General features: G+C 35.5%; 1 protein-coding gene across 3 annotated transcripts in view; it reads right to left on the bottom strand.

Moving 5' to 3' along the window:
* Grm5 (glutamate metabotropic receptor 5) overlaps positions 1-21567 on the bottom strand; it is a 353740-nt gene that overhangs the window by 197064 nt on the left and 135109 nt on the right. For all 3 annotated transcript variants that reach the window (XM_057756230.1, XM_057756228.1, XM_057756229.1), the window contains exon 4: positions 14821-15070. In XM_057756230.1, coding sequence (XP_057612213.1) covers positions 14821-15070 — 250 coding nt within the window. The remainder of the gene's footprint in view (positions 1-14820; positions 15071-21567) is intronic.

Genomic DNA, 21567 nt, shown 5'->3' with positions numbered 1-21567 from the left:
TAGCCGAGGGACTATTGGCAGCTGATGGCAGCTGGATGGCAGTAACTTTTCCTCAGCGGGGTGAACACTGGCGGATTTCCAGGGCACCATCCATGCCTGTGTGTATGACAGCTGCACTAATTGGACTCAGTGGGTTAAATAAATAAGTACAAATGAAGGATGTTAAGCTGTGAGGGAGATGTGATCAGGGCCCAGGGGGGAATTGGGAATGGGGTGGGGGCATATGGGGTAGTTTAGCTATGAAGCTTCATTGGTGAATTTCAGGTGAGATGATCTATCTAAATAGAAGCATGGAATAAGTAGAATCATACAGGCATTTACTATTATTGTAGGACAACTTCATTTATGATTATATGCATTTATTTTATCAAATTATACCTATATATATTTTACCAATGTCATAAACTTATCATTAAATGCATATATATTTTCAGTAGTTCTACCTCTTGATGACTTAGTCCCTTTTAATATATAGTGGCTTTATGTTTTTGATTAACTTAAATGTGAATCTGGTTCATTAGATAGGAAAATAGCTTTATATCCTGACTTTTGGTTTATGTTTGCTCAATACACTGACATTTTTTTTTTGTTTCTCAGTAACTGGTTATTACTGGTTATGGTTGGATCCATTCAGATTGACAATTATAAGATGTTTTCTTATTCCTCTATGTTTGCTACTTCTTAGTTGGTACATTATTGTTTATTCTCTATTTCCTCCTTTGTTAGTATTTGAAATATACTTGTTTTCTGTTATAAACATGAATTATTCCTTCCTATTTTTTGTTTATTTAGTTCTTTTATGAAACTTACTAATTTTAGTGCTCTTTTGGCTAAGACAGACTTTCTAAACTCTGTGTGCACTTTTCCTATAAATATATTCCGTTGTTGGTTTTGTGGTCATTATCTTAATTATTCTTCTCTACAGATATATTTTTTTCTATTAATTTTTATTTTACTTTGAATTTTATTTATTTTTACCTTATGTGTATAAGCACTTTGCCTGCACATATCTGTGTGCTATATGCATCCAAAGCCCATAGAAGCGAAGAGGGAAGTGGACCTCTTGGTACTTGAGCCACAGATGATTGGGAAGTTTCCTGCTACAATCTCAAAGAATTCACCTCCCATGCTTTTATATTTCCTCTCACTTCTACCCCATTTATTCTTTAGTTTTGGTAACACCCTGTAGCTCACAGACAATTGGATAATGCTCATCTCTCTATTTTCTTCCTGGATATTTAAATGTACCATTTTCTTGATTTTGTATCCCATCCCTTATTCTGAGTCCCTTCCTCATAGTTTCCACTGCTTGTTGGTTTTGTTTTGTTTTCCTTTAGTTTTAGTTCAGTGAAATTTTATTTCAAGCATTTCAATTTTTTTTCAAAATGGCAATTTCTTTTCTGACTTTTTCAATCATTGCTCAAATTTCTCATCTGTGGTGGTGACCTTCTCCTCTTACATGGTTGATTTTCCTCTCTAAGTCCTTGATTGATTTCCTTACTTTATGTACTCGCTTGTATCTTCTTTCAATCACTTATCAATTTGGTTAGTAAGATTTACAGCTCTTCACCTGGACATAAGTCCATTCCAGTATCCTGGAGTTTATTAGTGCCTGGTGTGATGTTTTCAAATTATCATATAGGCTGGAGTTTCATTTATTTCATGCTTGTGGTTTAAACATCTGCTGTTTTGGGTGTATCTTCTTGTTTTTCTTGTGTATCGTTCTAATAATTAACATAATTTTTAAGGTTCAATCCCAAGTGTCAATGTCATTAAGAGAGAGAAAAGAGACTGCTGAAACAACAACAGACTATACAAGACATAAATATACTGAAACTCCATGAAGTTCCACTCACATTTCACTGATGATTACCAAACTGAAACAGACAAAATTAATCTGGTTTGTTAACGAGGTTTAAAATTATTTAGGGCAAACGTGGGGATCACTTAAATGAATGAGTTCAGGAAAAGGGGTAATGACAGGATATGAGAGAGAGGAAGCCAGCGCTATATAAGGGACGGGAACTGAAGGAGGAAGGTGGAAGAAATTTCTGACATGAAAAGCTGGGCAAACTTCTGAAGACAGGCTAGGCTGTTCCAAAACACCCTTAAGACCCCAGATTGCACTCTGGAGTAGTGAGTCGTCAATCTGGGAGCCTCTCAGGTGTGTTTAAAGTATGAGAAGTAACTGTGGCATGAATGTCTCCACAGAAAGGCTGGTTCTTGTGCTTTCAGTAGCACTACGCGTTAACCCTCCAGCAGGCTGGAGGGATGTGACTGTGGGTGTAAAGCAGTACATGGGGGCTTCAGAGATCTTGGAGTCTACAGTAAGGAACTTGAGGAAGAGAAGAGGCCTAGAGGCAGTGACCCTAGGTTTCCTGCTTTCAAAGTCCAGAATTATTCTCAACTGCTGAGGTCTGCTCCCCAGCGCTGACTGCAGGGGCTTTCTTTCCCTGTATACTTCACTGCCTGGGCTGAATCGCTTGCCAACTGTCAGTCTCTGTTTGTCAGTGTCCTGTTCCCTGGCGTTCCACAGCTGCCTCCCAGGGTTTCCTCACACTCTGGGGCTTGAGCAGATTATATTTAAACTCTATGACTTGTGATTATTCCCTGTTATCAGCTCCCAAGGGTAGCTCAATTTTAAGCAGCAGGTTCTTTCTCGAAATGATGTCCAGATGTAACCTTCTGAGTCACATAAACTGTCTGCACTGTGCAAGTGTCTCTCTGGATGCTTCTGTATTAGCCAGACCTACAGCTGACTGGAAGGCTTCTGAAAGCTGTGTGCTTGCACAGTGGGCAGAGTTGCCAGCCTCTTATCATCAGGGATAATTGATTTACCTTTTTTGCTGCTAGTTTGATGTCATCTTGATACAAACTAGAGTCATAAGAGAGGAGGGAGCCTCAATTGAGAAAATAGGTTGTAGCAAGCCTGTATGACATTTTCTTAATTAGTGACTGTTGTGAGAGGATCTACTCCATTGTGGGTGGAGCCACACCAGGGCTAGTGGTTCTGGGTTCTATAAAAAAGGAAAATGAGAGCAACATGGAGGGCAAGCCAGTAAGCAGCAATCCTCCATGTCCTCTGCATCTACTCTTGCCTCCAGGTTCCTGCATTTTTTGAGTTCCTGTACTGACTTCCTTTAATGATTCACTAAAATGTGGAAGTATAAGCCAAGTAAACCATTTCCACAAGTTGCTCTTGCTTATGGTGTTTCATAGCATCAATGAGAAACCAGAGACAGTCTTTAAATGAGGCTGTTTTCCCTCTCTTCCCCAGAGAGCCACAGCAGGAGCTGGGTTCAGTCTGGCTTTCTTCTATTATTTTTATAATTTCACTCCTTTATGTTTTTCTAATTGTGGCACTTATTCACCAGTGGTCAAGAAAGAACCTTTGATACTTGGATTCTAAAGTCTTATTTTGAAGTCTTGCTAAGTTTTGTATTCCGTGATGTATATCATGAAGCACAATTCATAAAAATTCAGAGAGAGAAATTGGGGTTCAACTTGAAGGTCAGAAAAGCAAAATAGCCACTGGCTCTTATCTATACACTGGCTCTTAGTCTGAAATGGTGATCCTGCCCCCAAGAATCTCAGAATGAGACTGAGACTGAGAGCTGTCTCCTCCCGTTTTATAATCCTCTCTAGGGTTGGGATTAAAGGCGTGCACCACTAGGATTAAAGGCATGCACCACCCAGTTTCTATGGCAACTAGTGTGGCTACTGAAATTAAAAGTGTGTGTTACCACTGTCTGGTATGTAAGGCTGACCTATGGAGCTGTTTTACTTTCTGATCTCCAAGTAAGCTTTATTTATTAAAAATATAGATGAAATGCCACTACAATATTACATATTGGCGGATAGTGAAGCAGATAAAGGCCAAAAATAACTGACAAGACTTTTATAAATATTTTTACTCTGTTGTTGTGAAATATTCATTTATACTGTGTGAATAATTGCTGCTGTGATTGGTTTAATAAACAAGCTAACTAGACAGTAACTGAACAGGACAAGGCAGAGGAAGAGCCAAACACAGAATGCTGGGAAGAATGCTGGAATCTCAGGAGTCGCCAGCAGATTCAGAGAGAAACAAGATGGGCGTGCCATACTGAGAAAAGGTATCAAGCCTTGTGGCAAAGCATAGATTTAAAAATGGGTTGATTTAAAATGTAAGAATTTGCTAGTAACAAGTCTGAACTATTGGCTAAACATTTGCAATTAATATTAAGACTCCATGTCAGTTATTAGAAAAAAAATACATTGACCCATTTCTTATTGATCTTAATGATACAAACCTGGAGTCAGATATTAGGGGATGAAAGCTGAAATATCAGAGAAGCAGAGCAGTCAGCCACTAGTTCTTACCTCCAAAAAATCTTCAGATCAAATGGGGTATCCTGTCTCTGTAAGTCTTTAGACTGAATGCCCTACACTCTTGGGTCTTCCTGCCTTATATTCCTCTCTCCACCCATCCATATCCCTTTTTCTCTCCACTTTCCTAGTCCTGGGATTTAAGGAGTGTGACTCCCAAGTACTGGAACTAAAGGTGTGAGCATCACCACCTGACTCTGTTCCTCTTTTAGGCTGAACCAATATCGTGTAGCCTAGGGTCACCTTGAGTTTACAGAGATCTATCTGTCTCTCCCTCCTGAGTGTTGGGACTAGAGGTGTATGCCAACACTGCCTGGCTTCTTTGTCTAACTAGTGGCTAGCTCAACACTGATCACTAGGCAAGATTTATTTGTTAAAACACAAATTATCACCACACATCCACCTACATGTTATATTAATTATAAAAACTGAGATATGAGTTGTGTCTTAAACAAACAAACTCATGATTTCTATGACATTTATGAAAATGATGCAATAGCTATCACTCAACACACAACTCTAGGCATCCCAGAATATGCAATGTGAGTGTAAATCAGATCAACACAGTAAGTCACAAGTTGGGTGGTATGTAAAACACTATTTGAAAAATCTGCCTTGTGCTTTAAAAATGAATGTTTCATGTAATTTATCAAAGAGAAAAAAAACAAGCTTGAACATATGTTTATCATTTTTGGAATTAACAACTCATCATTAATTTTTGAAGGAACACTGAAATAAATTAAGATGATAGTTCAGGACATAGTGCAACAAGAGTTGATATTGCCCTGGGTATCCTCAGAAACCTTTCCATCTTATCTTAACTGTGGCATGGTCTACATTCTGAATTAAAGACCAAGCATATTATAATGGGGGATATTTAGTAGGAAAGACCATATAGTTTTGGAAGTGTCTTGTATTTGGTTCATTGTGATCCTGTCTCATCCAATTTAGATTCTCTGACTTCCTCTCCTACACTTGAAAAGAAAAACATGTTCCACTGCCCATGTCCACCCAGCTTTCAAAGTCCTCATGTCTCAGTCTGAACGATTTCCTTAATGTCCATGTGAGAAGGGGAGAGCTCACATAGTAGCTCTCTGAGACTTTACACACTTATATAACAATCTAGGCCCATTAGAACACTAGTAACCCAGTTTGATGTACTCTTCCAGCTTCTAAGCCATTACCATAAAGCAGTGTCATTTCATATCGGAAGGGATGTTTACTTCTGTAATACAAAGGACTTATTAAAGCTTTATAATTAGATAAAGTCCATTTATCAATTTATAAAATTAAGATGAAAGGAAAAGGGAGGTGAACAACTGATGAAATGGTGTCTCATATTCCTGAACAGACTGGTCCAGCACAAATATCTTGCCTCTAATAGATAAACAAAAGAACATAACATACTTTATATGAAATAACAGAGGTATTACAATTTAAGCTACTTACTCCGACTATAACAAGATAATTGATATTACATAATCTGCATGAAGGCTGCATGTAGTACACTGGCCTTTTTTTTTTTTTACTGTATTATATTTGATAGTAAGTGGCAAACAAATTGGTACTTATTGAAGGTATAAGTCAATAAAACGAAATATAAAAAAGAAAAATGGCAGGCAGAAACTCACAGGTCAGACTTATTACATGCACACAGAACTGAATTTCTTATTTTTTCTGCTTTCAGTTTAAATTAGACCTTGCAGAATTCACGCACGTTTTTCAAGGCCTGTGGACCTGAAAGACTAGACAGTAGTTAGTGTGTTTCATGTGTTTGAATGCCTAGTGTCTGTTCCCAGCCCTCTGGCCATATTGTCACTGAACTGTTATACATGCAGTCGCTGGGTAAACAGGATTAAATGGCACAATGTTCACAAAGACATTTTGTAATTTTTAACATTTTAATGTGGTGCAAATTATTAATATGTAATGGTAATGGCAATGCCTCAGAATTCACAGTACTAAATTCTAAATTAAGTCAAACTGAAAAAAAAAAAACCACATACAGCCTTCCTTATTTTAAAATCACAAGATTATATAAATTTGGAAATAAAGTTTCTCCTAGCCTGGTATACAGAGTGATTTCCAGAACAGGCTCCAAAGCTACAAAGAAACCCTGTCTCAGAAAACCAAACATAAAATAAAATAAAATACGATTTCCCAGAAAAGTGCTAAATGCCGACTTTTAATCTTTTTTATTTGTTACATCATTAAACCTAATCCAGAAGGTAGAAAGGCAAAATGAGAGTGTCAGGCTATAGCTGCTTCTTGAGAATCCTATGTTAAAAGTAGATACATTTAATATTTTTGAACTACTTAGAGCTGAGTGCAGGAAGTAAAAAGTTTACTTGTAATAGATTTTTTTAAAAAATGTACTCTTGTCTTAGGCTAAATCAATGACTGATACAAATCATTCTTCATGTTTTTGAGACATGCAAACTCATGATCAGTGAAAACATAGAAACATTTATGTAAATTCAAATTTAACATTAATGCTTGTGGTAATAGTTTAGCCAAGTTTGCTGAGAATGTCAATTACCTCTGCTTCCACTACCCTTGGCGTGGCCACGTCCTGGGCAGATTTGCCCTGCTCCACCAGAGGCCTGACATCCTGCCACACCCCAAACATCAAGCATGGATTCAAATGACTCATCTTTATGGCTGTGTTCATGTTTACAGACAGCTCTGGAAGTTTCAGCTTTATTTTTCCTTCAAATACGTTTTGAGAAGTTTCCAGAATGAAGAGTCAGCTGTTCAAGTGTCAGAAGTTGAGAGGAGTGAGAGAGCTGATATGTCTGTGTGAAATCCTGAAGCTCCTCACTTGACTGGTGAGGCAGAAGCCGGGCTTCTTCTCCCAAACCTCTTCTCTCTACTCTCAAATGATTCTGACTCCTAACCATGAAACTCTAACACTATTTGCCACAGTGGGGGTTAAGAGTTCTATCGTAGCAGGTCACTTCTCTCAAAAGGCATCACTCTTCTCAGGACACATAAATGTGATGTTTGAAAGAACATATCAGATGAGAATATTTTGTAATATCTTTGTATTAACTTGCTGTTGTTGGAGAGATGGCCATTAGTTAGTTATTTTGTTCACCGTGTTTTCCCATGTACCATGGATAGGATAGTAAATAGAATAGGGAGAGAACTGCAATTGGGGTAGTTATTTATATCACAGATGAGAAAGACAGCATGCAAAATCAATAAGAAATTATAAAATGCATTAGAAAGCAGCAAGTACTGTTAGCAAAAGTAAAGTTGATAGTAGCTGGATTTGTGTGAAAGAACAAATGGTTTAGACACACGTGAGGAAGTTGGGGAAGTTTATAAATGCAGATGTCAGATGAGAAAGCCAATAGTGAAGATATCTAGATAAATGTTAATTAGACTAATAAGAGTTAGGATCCTGGGTAGAAATACTTAAATGGGGGAATTGGCAAAGCATATTGAGAAGGTGATGTTTGAAAGAACATATAGGATGAGCACTCTAATAATAAGGATATTTGAGGAAAGATTATGCTAGACATACCAAACTATTGTCAAGGTCCTTAGGTGGGAACAGGTCAAGAATATTGTGATTGGACTAGAACAGGTGAAGGACAGAAGAACATGGGTGAAAAAAAGGGGGAAAGAGTTCATAACATTGTCAAAGCTGGATTACTTGTCTATGAAATAGCAGTTCATGGACATTTAAACAGTAAGGATCAACTTGTGTGTTTGTTACAATCTTGTACTAGGACAAATATAAACTCTTACATTTTTAAATGAGATGGAATAAATTATACATCAATCTTTAGGTTCCAAATTCCATTCTCATTCTTATCTATGGAAAACTCTCTCTCTCTCTCTCTCTCTCTCTCTCTCTCTCTCTCTCTCTCTCTCTGACAAATTTGAACACAAAGATTTGGGGTGAGCTTTAGCTTAATGTAAGAAGAGGAAATAAGAAAATTTGATAAACATAAACCATAAAGATATTTTAATAAAACTAAAACTGCAATCCAAGCTCATCAATTCAATGTAGAAATGGATACTTAGCTGGGCGGTGGTGGCGCACGCCTTTAATCCCAGCACTCGGGAGATAGAGGCAGGCGGATCTCTGTGAGTTTGAGGCCAGCCTGGTCTACAAGAGCTAGTTCCAGGACAGGAACCAAAAAGCTACAGAGAAACCCTGTCTCGAAAATTAAAAAAAAAAAAAAAAAAAGAATTGGATACTTAGTGTCACTATTATTATGCAAGTTAACATAGATTTTAGAGACTGCAGGCAGTTGAGAAAGGATAGAGTTAGGGGGTTGGAATGACTCAGTTATCCTATGTTTATATAGTTATGATTCCAACATAAAATACAAAGCTTCTGTAGAAAATTATGAATATTTTTAAAAGTATGTGAATCATAAAAGTACCCAGTGGATTTTTACAATGCAATAATTAAAAAGAAAAACTTACTAACAAAAATTTTGAAGTACTGTTTTAATTGAGGACAATACACTTTTCATAAGACAGAATATGATTATGGAACAATATAAATATGTGTGAAAACCATCCTTTCTTTTTTAAAACATTTAATATCACTGAAGCTTTCAACCATCAATATTTAGTCTCTAACACCCTAATTTTGTAACTTACAAACTTCAAAATATAGTGTAGAACAGTTTTTACAATGTCAAGAATATTATGAAAATAATATTACATACCTTAATGGTTTTACCCATATTCTGAAACAGTGTCAAAACAAAACACTACATCACCACACAATTAGTAGCAATGATTAAACATGAATCATCTATGAATATATTAAAAAATATATAGTAGTGTTATATTAACACAGAATCCTGCCTGTTATTTAGTCTAATGATAGTTAATGGGGAAATTACTCTAGTTATATATGACCACCAAACTTGATTTCTTTTTCCCTCCTAAGTTTCAGGTATTCTCAATATAAAGCGTTACGTTTAAAAGACATAGAGATTAACAATCCACTGCTCACATTTTCAAGAAGCTCATGAGATAATGAAGAAGAAAAAGAGAACCACAGAAGAAGAAATGAATAGTTGTTAGGTTATTAAGTGGTCAGCAAAGTTATATTGGAGTTCAAAACCCTCAAAACAGAACTCTGAGACATAAATGCACTAACTAGTACAGAGGGAGACTTGAAAATTCTGGGTCATTTTTACTCTACTCATTTTTTTTCCTCCACTCTAGGTCCCCTTGTCTCCTTTCTGAACCTTTCTGACTTTCAGAAGCAGAACACCTGTCTAGGTCACCAGCAACACCCAAACTTTTGTTGCAAATCTACTGACCTTGGTAGCTATAGACAAATTACAGCTCTGAATTTCAGATTTTCAATTTGCAAAGCCAAGTTAATAAGATCAATATCAGAATGTACTTTAGAGAGATATAAGAATATGTTTGTTTTCAAATTTTGAGTGTGTGGGAGAAATATCCCCTGCTTAGTGATAAAGAGGCAGAGATATGAAGGTTTCAATTCTTATTTCCTCCCTTTCTTACCCGGGGATTGACTCACCTATTCGATGAGTTTGGAAGAATATTGTATGCATGCATCATTTGTCCTTTTTTTTTTTTCAAAAAAAATATGGAACAATATCCACAGTTACAATGATTTCCCTGTGATTTTGGAGTACAAACACGGTGGTGGAATGTCCATTTAGTCATAGATCAAAGATGTCATCTCTAATTAGTTAGCACGCATTAGTCTCCATGACTCGCTCCTGTTGGCTTAATTGAAAACTGGGCTATTGTTTAATCTACCTTTAAAACACTCACAGAGTTAAATCTCACAATGCTTTATGTGTCAGCATAAGAACAAATATTAAATTTGGAGTTATTTTAAGAGCTTTTTTTGTTATAGTATAGCAAAACTGCCCTCTCCTCATTATGCCTTTTTGATTACAGTGTAGGAGAATCTTTTCTTCTCATTGTAACAGATGATGTAATATTTTTAAAGGTTGTGTAGGAAACCACTTATTAATCATGTCTTTCTTTCAGTTTTTTACACTTCAATGACATCTTCTTAACCCAATGCCAACATTGACAATTAGAATGTGGGAATATCAAGTGATTTTTCTGTTTTCAAACCTTTTAAGCCTACCCATACTAATGATTTTTCCTTCTGCTCCAGTTCAAGAGTAGATCTGCCCTGGTTATTGCTTTATTCAGGGCTTTAAGTGATCCCTGTTCCCATACGATTAAGCTTGATGCTGTTAGATGACGCCTTTGTTTAATCTTCTGATTTCCATAGAATCCAAAATTAAATGACTAACAAAACATATATGTTTGTCTGGCCTTTGAAGGGAATATTCAGATCTTATAGGACTTAAAGATGACAGTGAAAAAATATGTTTTTGTCTAAAATTATAGTCGTCTAAAATGCCACATACAGGTTAAAATTAAATGACTGGCATACAAACATTTTCAAGGTTAGTAACTTATTTTCCTGATTTTAAAATGAGCCATTCAAATCAGTCAATAACAATACACAAATAAAATGCACTGCAAGCATAACTACATGAGAGTGGCTACAGAAAATAGAGCAGTATATTCATTACAGTCATAGAAAATACAGACATTGTCACTCTCACTTTAGAGCCTCCACTTAAAACATTATGATGACATTTAAAGTTAAAAGTTCAACAATTAGAAAATATTTTACTAACTCCCAGTGTTGAAGAAATAGAAATCTATCCATTCTCTATTTCTTTGCATATATGTTTCCATATATATACATATATATATCCATGTATATATGGATATATATAATTTAATATCTAAATGATCAGAAATTGCATATTGGCAAGCTAAAACACTGCTGTAAAATGTCCTCAACTTTTTTTTCATTTTCTGTACAAGAGGCAGAAAAGTAACATGCGGCATCCTCTTTTACAAGCTCCTTTTCCATGTATTCTCTCTACTAGCTGTGCTTAATCCACATCTTCTAGACAGTTTGATGTACATACAACTAACCAGTAGGTTGTTTATATACAGAACTTCATGTGATTGTTCTGGTCTTGCTAAATCAATGCACACAAGCACAACATAATACAGCAAAGATGGGTACAGTTTTGCTAGCCTAATTTACATTGTAAATGTATTATATTGATGTCTACATTGTTCTTAATTTTTACTAGTTTATTTTTATATTTTCAAAATATGAACTCACACAACAAAACTAAACATAAGACAAAATGAAATTTATTTACTAGGTTTCTTATGCCTTTTCATTATTTAGAATTGTGTTAGGTGAGTTATCCTGTTTGTTCAATAAACCTACTGAAATCTTTTATGTGCTCCCCTGCACAAGAGTGAAATTATTAAAATCATAAGTATATAAATTTTGACTTGTGTGATACTGTTCAGAATAGAAATAAAGCTCTGCCTCTTTTGTCTGTGTTTCCATTCCTGTCCTCTGTCCTTCTTGAAACTCTATTAAAATATCCTCTGGTCTTATCCTGCAATTTAACTGTATCAAAGAGTCTAGAAGAAGCTAAACATACTTCTTTGAAAACGGCTTTGGTTTTGGGCGGTGGTGGCACACGTCTTTAATCCCAGCACTCGGGAGGCAGAGGCAGGCGGATCTCTGTGAGTTCGAGACCAGCCTGGTCTACAAGAGCTAGTTCCAGGACAGGCTCAAAAACCACAGAGAAACCCTGTCTCGAAAAACCAAAAAAAAAAAAAAAAAAAAAAAAAAAAATACTGATGGTGTGTAAGGATAGAGAGGAATATCTATCTGTCATACAAGGTCAATAACTATTATTAAGGTTTTTCTATTTCATCTGCAAACAGATTTGTTAGAACAAATTCTTATTCTTCCTTTTTTGAAACAAATGGAAGTTGAGTTACCTCATACTAAGAAAGTCTGTTTATAATTTGCAAGTATATGGAGTTTCATTTAAAACAAAGATACCGATGTAATTAACAAAACCATCTTTAAATAGCTAATTTAAAATATTCTAATTTCTAATTTTATATTAAATTTTATAATTTATAAATATAATAAATATTTTATAAATTTATATTTATAAAATATAAAAATAATTTATAATTTATAAACATGATAAATATCTTATAAATTATAATTATATTTATAAATATAAAATATTTTATAATTTATAAATATAATAATTTATAATTTATAATCTCTGATACTACATTTTCACTTCTAGAAATAAGACAGTGTATTCAGGCTGAGCATTGTGGCATATCTTTAATTACAAAACTGGAAAGGCACCGGGCGGCGACGCACGCCTTTAATCCCAGCACTCGGGAGGCAGAGGCAAGCTAAGGAGAAACCCTGTCTCAAAAAAATCCAAAAAAAAAAAAAAAACCTGGAGAGGCAGAGAGATGTGAATCTCTATGAGTTCAAGGCCAGCCTGGTCTGCAGAATGAGTCCCAGGCCAAGCAGAGTTACATAGAGAGATCCTGTCTATCATTCATATATATATATATATATATATATATATATATATATATATATATATATATTCTGGAAAATTAAACAACTTGGAAATACTATTATTCCACTTTTGATTTCTTACTCACATAAGGGTCAATGTATTTTTGTGAAATGTGTTATAGCAAGCAATACAGTCACATACAGAAAATTGTAGGCATCATAATTAGTGTTTAGTGAATAATGCCTTTATTCTGGCATCTAATGATATAAAAAGATTCAAATAGGATTTGGGAAATCTTATCTCCTCATAGAAAAATGTCAGACTGTTTAATGCTCTGATGTTTTGGTTTTTTTTTTGGGGGGGATGTCTCTTAACTATTAACACCAAACTTTGGTATATTTAGAGTATCAATACACATGTTCTTGAGCTCTACAAATTATGACTTGAATTTTCAAAGAAACTTTAGACAAAATATATAACACAAATTTAAAAGAAATATTGTCTGATATGGTTATTATGAATGAGGTGTGGCCTATAATTGCACCCATTTGCTGCTCTCATTTCAGACAAAAGAATTAGGTAAATAAAGTGGCTGCCAGAAAATATAACTATGCAGGAGCTAAACATGAAAACAGAAGTTCCATTGAATATTTTGAAAATAAATGCAATGTAGCTCATTTTTAAAAGCTGTCAGAAGATAACAACAGCTGAGAAGACTTCCTGTTGTGGACAGGACTGCTGAGAAAGGCAGTATTTTTGGGGCTCATCCTTTTTTTAAAATTTTTCAGATTGGTTATATAATACACAACAAATTGTCAAGTTTTTCAGAAAGGATGTATGACACATGACATCTTAAGGGCAAATGGAAAAAGTTCACACATCACTGAGCAATCACATTTTTTCATCTCTAGAGAGAATTCCATTACAAACTATGGCATGTGTCTAGTGATTATGATGGTATACTTCATACATTTATTTGCATGAGATGTGGTGCTCAAACATTTAACCAGACATTAAGGATATTTTTGTGATGCTGTTTTAGGATAATATCACTTGAAATGAGCAGAATTGAATAAAGCACTAGCCCTTCTCCCTACTCCCACATACAATCTGAGAGAACTTTACATAACCAGTTGAAGACTTAATAAAAGAAGCTGGAAAAGAGGCGAGACCTAAGCATGAGTACATGGCACATTACATTGATCTTGACCATCTTTTAGATGTAGACTACACATTAGCGTTTCTTAGTAGTCAGGTTCCTCACCTACAGAGAAGTTAACACAGTCATCTTCCATGCATCTAAAGTTTGAACTGAGACAAGAACAGATATGGTCTCTCTTTGTTTTCTGGCGTTCCAAGTGTAGGTTGTGTTAATACACACCCTTCTTCATCAAATGAATTAGTCCCTCATAATAAATTTCACAATACACACATATATCTCAATACATGTTCATTACATGCATTTTATATGATACATAGTCACATTTTATTGTTTTTATTATTTCTTTTAAAATACTAATAGACATGTAGCTATATCCAGATGGAATCAGTAAAGTTGTATCAATCACATGAAATATCTGGATAATTAAAAATCAATCTTTGTAGAAGCTAATGTTGTTGCATCTTCTCTAGCGTCAATGGGATGCTAGATATATTGAAAAATAATGCCTCACTTTAAAACCAAACTCTACAATTCTATATTCTAAAGCAAAATATATATTTAAAATCATTTTAAAATTAGCACCAATGAGTTTTATTTATATATGTTTCTTGATACCACAAAACATCTAAGAAACCACTTGATTCCTTGTCATGATTTTTAAGGTTGCAAAGATTTCTGCATCTTTACAGAATTCTGCTTTCATCATGAGTCTGCACAAACAGTAGCTACTCACTTTCCATCCTTCTCCCTGATCTTTATGCTGTTTTATGATAGTTACGTTCTTCTGGCACAGAAATTAAAATTCTAACACAGCAGTCCTTATGCATCAAAGGAATGGAAATGAAGGCAAAGTTTTGCTATTATTTGTTCATTGCCACTTACCTGCCCAGAAGCAGAAACTCTCCGGCTAGACCCAAGCGCCTCATGGCCATCAGCAGACCTCTCACTGTCATGCCCTCGCAGAAGCAGGCTACCACCCGGGCCTTGGGCAAATGACTCCTGAGCTTTTTCAACAGCTTGTCGAAGCTCTGCTCCCCGGCATTGCTGTAGATTTTGTAAGAGTGGGCGATGCAGATCCCTTCCTTGGCTGACATATCTTTGAAAGCCTCCATCCCACTTTCTCCATAATTGCCTGTATGAAAACATACATACAAAAAGAGATATTGGATTGGTAGGAATGCATTTATTAGATACAACAAGAATCTTTTCTCTTAACTGAAATGTGGAACAACCTGTTTCAGCACATACATACATATGTAGTACTTACATTTCAGCGCTTAACTTATTCACATGATATATTGTTACCCATCTCCATTCATGTTGTCACTATAGCAAGATTTTATTCTTTCTTATGGCTGAATAGTATTTGATTGTGTGGGAACCAAGTGCTCATCAATAAAAGAACATTTAAGATGTTTTCATTTATTAACAACATCAAGCACAGCCTCGATGATCACGAATGGGCAGTTTTCTCTTCAGCATTCAAACTTGTCTGCTGTTTAATATGTACTCCTACCTTAATATAAAATGATAAGAAGCATCCGCTGGCTGTTTTTATTCTATGCTCTCTCTTTCTCTCTTTGGTTTTCATTAGATGATCATTGCATCCCACTGCCTGGGTTTGAATATGGTTAATACTCCAAAGATCCTGTTTTGGGGGTCTGGTCTGCAATGTGCTCACCCTGATGTGGTGGAAATTTTAAGTGGGCTGAAGAAAAGGTGACCAGACCATCAGCATTCATTCTCACATGACTTCTGCTAGTCATGAAAAGGGAAAGTTTGGTTCTTACACAACATCTTGCCTTTTTGCGTGTACACATTCTTTTTCTACCTGAAACTGATTTCCTTTATCTCTCCCCATAATTTAATAATAAAACCAAACATTGCCACTATGCTATTTAGACTCCCAACCTAACCAAAGTACTGACCCAAATAAGCCTCTTTTTTACATACACAATCCAGCATTAAGTATTCTGTTGTGGTAACACAAAATGTATCACAATTGGCCCTTTAGCCAAAGTATGTATATGAGGTTAATTCACAGTATACATATGCATATATTTAGATACAGTGTGTACATAAAAGCATATACAAAATACATACTATGTAAATGATATCAATGTGATAGAAATATTATAGAGCATCTTAGTATATAAAATATTGGGGTTACAGAAGTCCTTGTACTCCCCTTGTCCTCACAGAGAAGCACTAAGAGAACCACCGATGTTAATCTCGCAGAGGTGTCTCCTCAAGAGCAGAGATAAAATCAAATACCTGCATTCCATCTAGAAAACTGGAAGTGGAGAGAATTAACAGCTTGGTGACTTTTTTGCTATCTGAAAGGACAGACTTCATCCTAATTCCCCAGAATGATCATGCCAGACTCTTTCCTCCCTAGCCATTACCCATCCTTGGATGGCACAAGTACTTAGGGCTGCTGACCTCTGCGCTATCAGTCAGAGACCACACTAGATTCTAGGCCTTTCATCTATAGAAACCAACCTTGTGGTTATGTGCACTTTATAACAGAGTCACTGTGTGGTCACACCTACCTTATGCTTTATTGTTCTCCTGGAACTGGACAGACTGGACTGATTAGTACCTAGAAACTTTTCCCAATCATACTGTGTTTTAAATATACTGATAATGAATTACCTGGCATTAGACTTCCTGAAGTCTGATCCAAGTTGATAAAGTCCAGGTTTACATTCTTGTCTCTCTATGTGTTTTATTTACCTCTGGGAAATATCCTCAATAAAATGCATATTTTATGTAATATATTAATTGTCATGAATTTATTACTTGGTGTTCTAAAATGCAAAGGACCCAATATATTCTCAACTAAGATTAATCCTGTCTTGAAAATGTATAAACTTATTTTAAAAATCCAATTTTCATTTTATATAATCAAAAAGCAGTTAATGATATGAATAATTCCAAATTCCACTTTCATCCAAAATACAATTTTAGAGGTGAGAATATGTTCATCTTTTTCTTCTTCCTGCTTTTTTGTTTATTTTTGAGACTTTATTATTTACAATTTTCTCTTCCATTTTCCCCTCCAAATTTCCTCATAAATCAACTTTCTTTAAATTTATGATTTCATTCCATCAATTTTTATTGCATGCATATATGTAATTTTATTTCTATATATTCCCAAATATAACCTGCTGAGTCCATGTAATATTACTTGTATACATGTTTCCAGGGCTGACTGTTTGGCACTGGACAACCAATTGATATTCTCTTTTCTGTGGAGTGCTACCGCTTCTGCTGCCAGATTTGTTCAGTGTCCTGGAGTTCTTTGTGTATGGTTGAGGCTTTGTAGGCTTTTCCACGTGCCATTTGGCATCTTTTACAGTTGTTAGGATCTTTTACAGTTGATCAGAGGCTATGGTCTACCATAGCCTAGCAACTTTCTTTAAGCTCAGCAACATGGAGGACTTATTGCCCTCAGAAAAAAGCTTCCTGCTCTCTACCTAGCTTTGTCTGGAAGATGTCTCATTGCCTAGGATGCCTGACTTATATCAAGAGGGACCCTTGACACAATTTCCTGCAAATAGTCTTTCCCCGATGATACACGTGGTAATTAAGGAAGTGATATAGCGATTTTGATAGGGCCATGATTCCACTAATCCAGATATTTGATAGGAGTGTGCTACCTAATTCAAATTAGGGTTTGTCCCCTGGGTCCCCAATTCTATATATTTGATATATTCCAAGATAAAGTTGAGGTGAATCACCCACGTCTGTCTCCCTGAGTGTTATTTCCTTTGTACCCATGGTCATCTGAACCCTGTTTTCTGCTTCTATTCTCTCTACCCTTCTGGACCAATGCAACCAACAATTCTGAAAATTATTGAGGAAGTTGAGCTGCATAAAGTCAAAGGAAAAAGAAGATTAAGATTGACAGTCATCTGTGAGAAGAATCACACCAGGGTTATTATATAACTTATCCCATTGAATTCTGATAATATTTTTGAGGTATGTGTCCCATACCTATGTTGTCCCATAGACAACACAGTCAGTGCCTTAAAGCTCAGAGTTATAAATATGACTAGTATGTAAAGGCTGAGTTCCATGCAGCTCCAAAAGTAAAGATTCCTCTCACTTTATTCTTCTATAATTGACCCCCAAGAACCTCAAAAGTCCAATTATATAGGCCAGATAGATTGACACGAAGAACACACGAGTATTATTAGACAGCTGGGTTGTAGAATATAAATGTATAACTAGTCTAAAATCAGGTAGGCATAGGAGGTGGTATCTATCAAGAACAGCAAATATCAAATAAATGAGAGCTATGAGGCACCCAGTTACAGAGCCCTGGGCTACACAAAGATGAAAGTTAGCCAACAGATAGGTGGGTAAGTCTGGGCTGGAGCTTTGCTACTGTGCTTTACCAACACACAAGTGCCTTACTCAGATGGGCCCCTCAAATTTTCAGGATGCAATATTGTGTAGTTCTATCCATACACATCATACAGGAGAACATGCTAGCTTAGCTCGCAGCCCAAACACTGATGTGTAAACTACGTGGATTTCTGTTTAAATCTAGAATTAGAAACAATGAGAAACCTCTGTGATAGTGGCAGGTGGACCATCCGGTTATTTTGTAATTAACAAAGTTTAAAGGGTGCTTTCTGGAATATGTGCCAAGAGGCCTAAATTATTGATTTACACTAATCTGAGTAATCTACTATTCTTTTTATTTTAGGACAGTTCTGTTTCTCAGCTATTTTGATAGCAATATTTTTCTTTAAGATGGAGTCAGTCATATAAAAAGCTTGAAATTAGGTATGATGAGTATGATATAAATAATAAAAGCCAATAATTTCCTAAAAAACAAGAAAATGTATCTGAAAACGTCATGATCTTTAACCTGTTACCTAGCAATTTCACTTTAACACTGTCTTTACTTATTATGCAACATGTTACATAAAGCAATTTGAAATAGAGGAGAAATATTTGTATTGAAGAAACTTAATTTAGCTTCAATTTGGAAACTATATTCTCAGCTTTTTCACCTGAAACCAAAACAACACACTTAAATATTTGCAGTGCATATATTTCACACATTTAGAGTATTTGGTAATTAGCTTGGACTCAATTTCGCCTACTGAGCATCTCAACTTGAACATCCCACAACATATTGAAGCTAATAGCTTTTTTCATGTACTTTAGACACAATATTAAGCTAAAAGCAGAAGAAGAAAAAGTGATTTCTCAGAGGCACTCCTAAACTGTCCTAGATGAAAGAAAGATAACATAGGGACATCCTTCTCCTCGAAACTCTGTTTTGTTTCAAACTTACAACCCCTCTAAACAGTTAAGACATAGATTTGATATAAAATGTTTATAAAATCACAACTTGGATTTATTTTCAAGAGTCCAGTGTAATCTGATAATTTAAAAAAGAGGCTACAGAACTGGCTAAGTAACTCAGTGGGTAAAGGTGCTTCATGCTGAGACTGAAGACTTGTGTTCAATGTACAGAACCCTCACTACAGAAACAGAGAACAGACCCCTGCAAATGCTCCTCTGACAACACACATGCACTCTGTATCATGTGTATGCACAGGTATTCACACTGTCTCTTTCAAATAAACAGATAAGTAAATAAATGCAAAAATATAAAAAATAAACCTGAGCGTATATATTTGAATAAATGGGAATTTTAAAGTAAAGCTGTGTCCAAGAATTCATATAAATTCTGTATTCTGTAAACATTTGTAAACAGTGGGAACATTGGAAAAATGTCTGCAAATTTCTTAAAGAGAGAAATAGATTTTAAGTAGCATATATAAAGAAAAAGTTTAGGGAAGAGCTGAGTTTCCAAAGTGGAATCTAGGCATTAAAGAAAGCTGCCCTGTACATTAGGACTCAAAGATGTGGCTTCACTTCAATAAGAAGGAATCTACAGAAAATTATTTTCAGGTAGCAGAGGAATTATGAAGAGAAATTTTATTATTAAAAATATTGTATGGCCATGTACCAAAGAAGAAGGAATCAAGCAAAGGAAAGACTGCAAAGCTTTTTTTTTTTTTTTTTTTTTTTTTTTTTGATTTTTCGAGACAGGGTTTCTCCGTAGCTTTTGGTTCCTGACCTGGAACTAGCTCTTCTAGACCAGGCTGGCCTCAAACTCACAGAGATCCACCTGCCTCTGCCTCCCGAGTGCTGGGATTAAAGGCGTGCGCCACCACCGCCCGGCAAGACTGCAAAGCTTTGAACCTGTGATGCATGTCCAAGTCAACAAGTTTGAATGACTTTTTTTAACCTTAACTTTAGTATCAATACTTGTAGTTGTGAGAGATATCTTCTCCGAATCAAAAAAAAATATCAATAGTTCAGATATTGGGACAGATGAACTGGCATAGACATAGTGGAGAAGAATGAAATTTAGAAACATAGATTATTTTTTTAATTTTCCTTTGTATTTTAAATGGATTACAGAAAAAGAATGTAGTAGTTTGACTAAAAATGGCCCCCATAAACTCATAGATTTGAGTACCTAGTCATCATAGGAAGTAGCATTGCTTTATGAGGATCAGGAGGTGTGGCCTTATGAAGGAAGTATGTGTAAAACTCTTAACTATTTCCCCAGCATTGTCTGCATGCAGCCATGTGTTCCACCATGATGGTAATGAACTAAACTTCTGAAACTGTAAATAAACCTCAATTAAATGTTTTCTTTTATAAGAATTACTATGGGCATGGTATCTCTTCACAGCAATCATCACTGACTAAGACAAGGATGATTTTTTTTTCTAAATTTTGTGAAATGGCCAAGTAAGAGTGGTGGTTAGGAAACCCAATAAGGACATTCTGATTCAGAAAGGAGAAATATGAGTTGGGAGTATTTGTCAGTCTTTGCAATAAATAGCACTGTGGGTAGCAACAGTGCTGTGTGAAAGTATAAGGTGTGATTAAAAAAAAAAAAACATAGTCCTATAGTCCTGCATGGTACCCTCAAAGTGTCAAACATCCATGTATTACTTGAAAAAAAAATGCTGACGTTTACTTCTGAAACTAAACGTGCAATAAATATGTTCAATGATTCAGGTTAACACTGAACTCCTTTGGGGTAAGATTGTATGGATGGAGTTTAAAAGTGTAGAACACGCATTTATGCCACTCCTTGGTCTGAGGCACTTGCACGTGAAAAGGAAGAAGAAAATGCAGTGGCAATAAGTATTAGGTATGGAAATCTAGAGAGAGGTTTTGTTTATTGAGTTTCAGAAGGGAATTTCTTCACAAAGTGCTTCATACAGGGGAGTGGTCTAGAACATGAACTCAGTAGATGATTTTATAGCCCCTACCATCATTACTATAATTGCCATAAAGAAAGGTGGAATTTACCCAGTTTATGTAATTATGTAAATACCAAGTTCTATACTTGCAAATCCAAGTCCTTTAATATGAAAACTAATTAGCTTGAAGAAGTTAACATGACAGCCTGGTCTTCAAGAGCTAGTTTCTGGACAGGAACCAAAAGCTACGGAGAAACCCTGTCTCGAAAACCAAAAAAAATAAATAAATAAGAAAGAAAGAAAGAAAGAAAGAAAGAAAGAAAGAAAGAAAGAAAGAAAGAAAGAAAGAAGTTAACATGATACAGGGCAGTATTTCACA

Source organism: Chionomys nivalis, chromosome 23, assembly GCF_950005125.1.
Source record: "Chionomys nivalis chromosome 23, mChiNiv1.1, whole genome shotgun sequence".
Taxonomy (NCBI): Eukaryota; Metazoa; Chordata; class Mammalia; order Rodentia; family Cricetidae; genus Chionomys; species Chionomys nivalis.
Note: the sequence above shows the minus strand (reverse complement) of the source record. Positions and strands in the feature narration are given on the sequence as shown.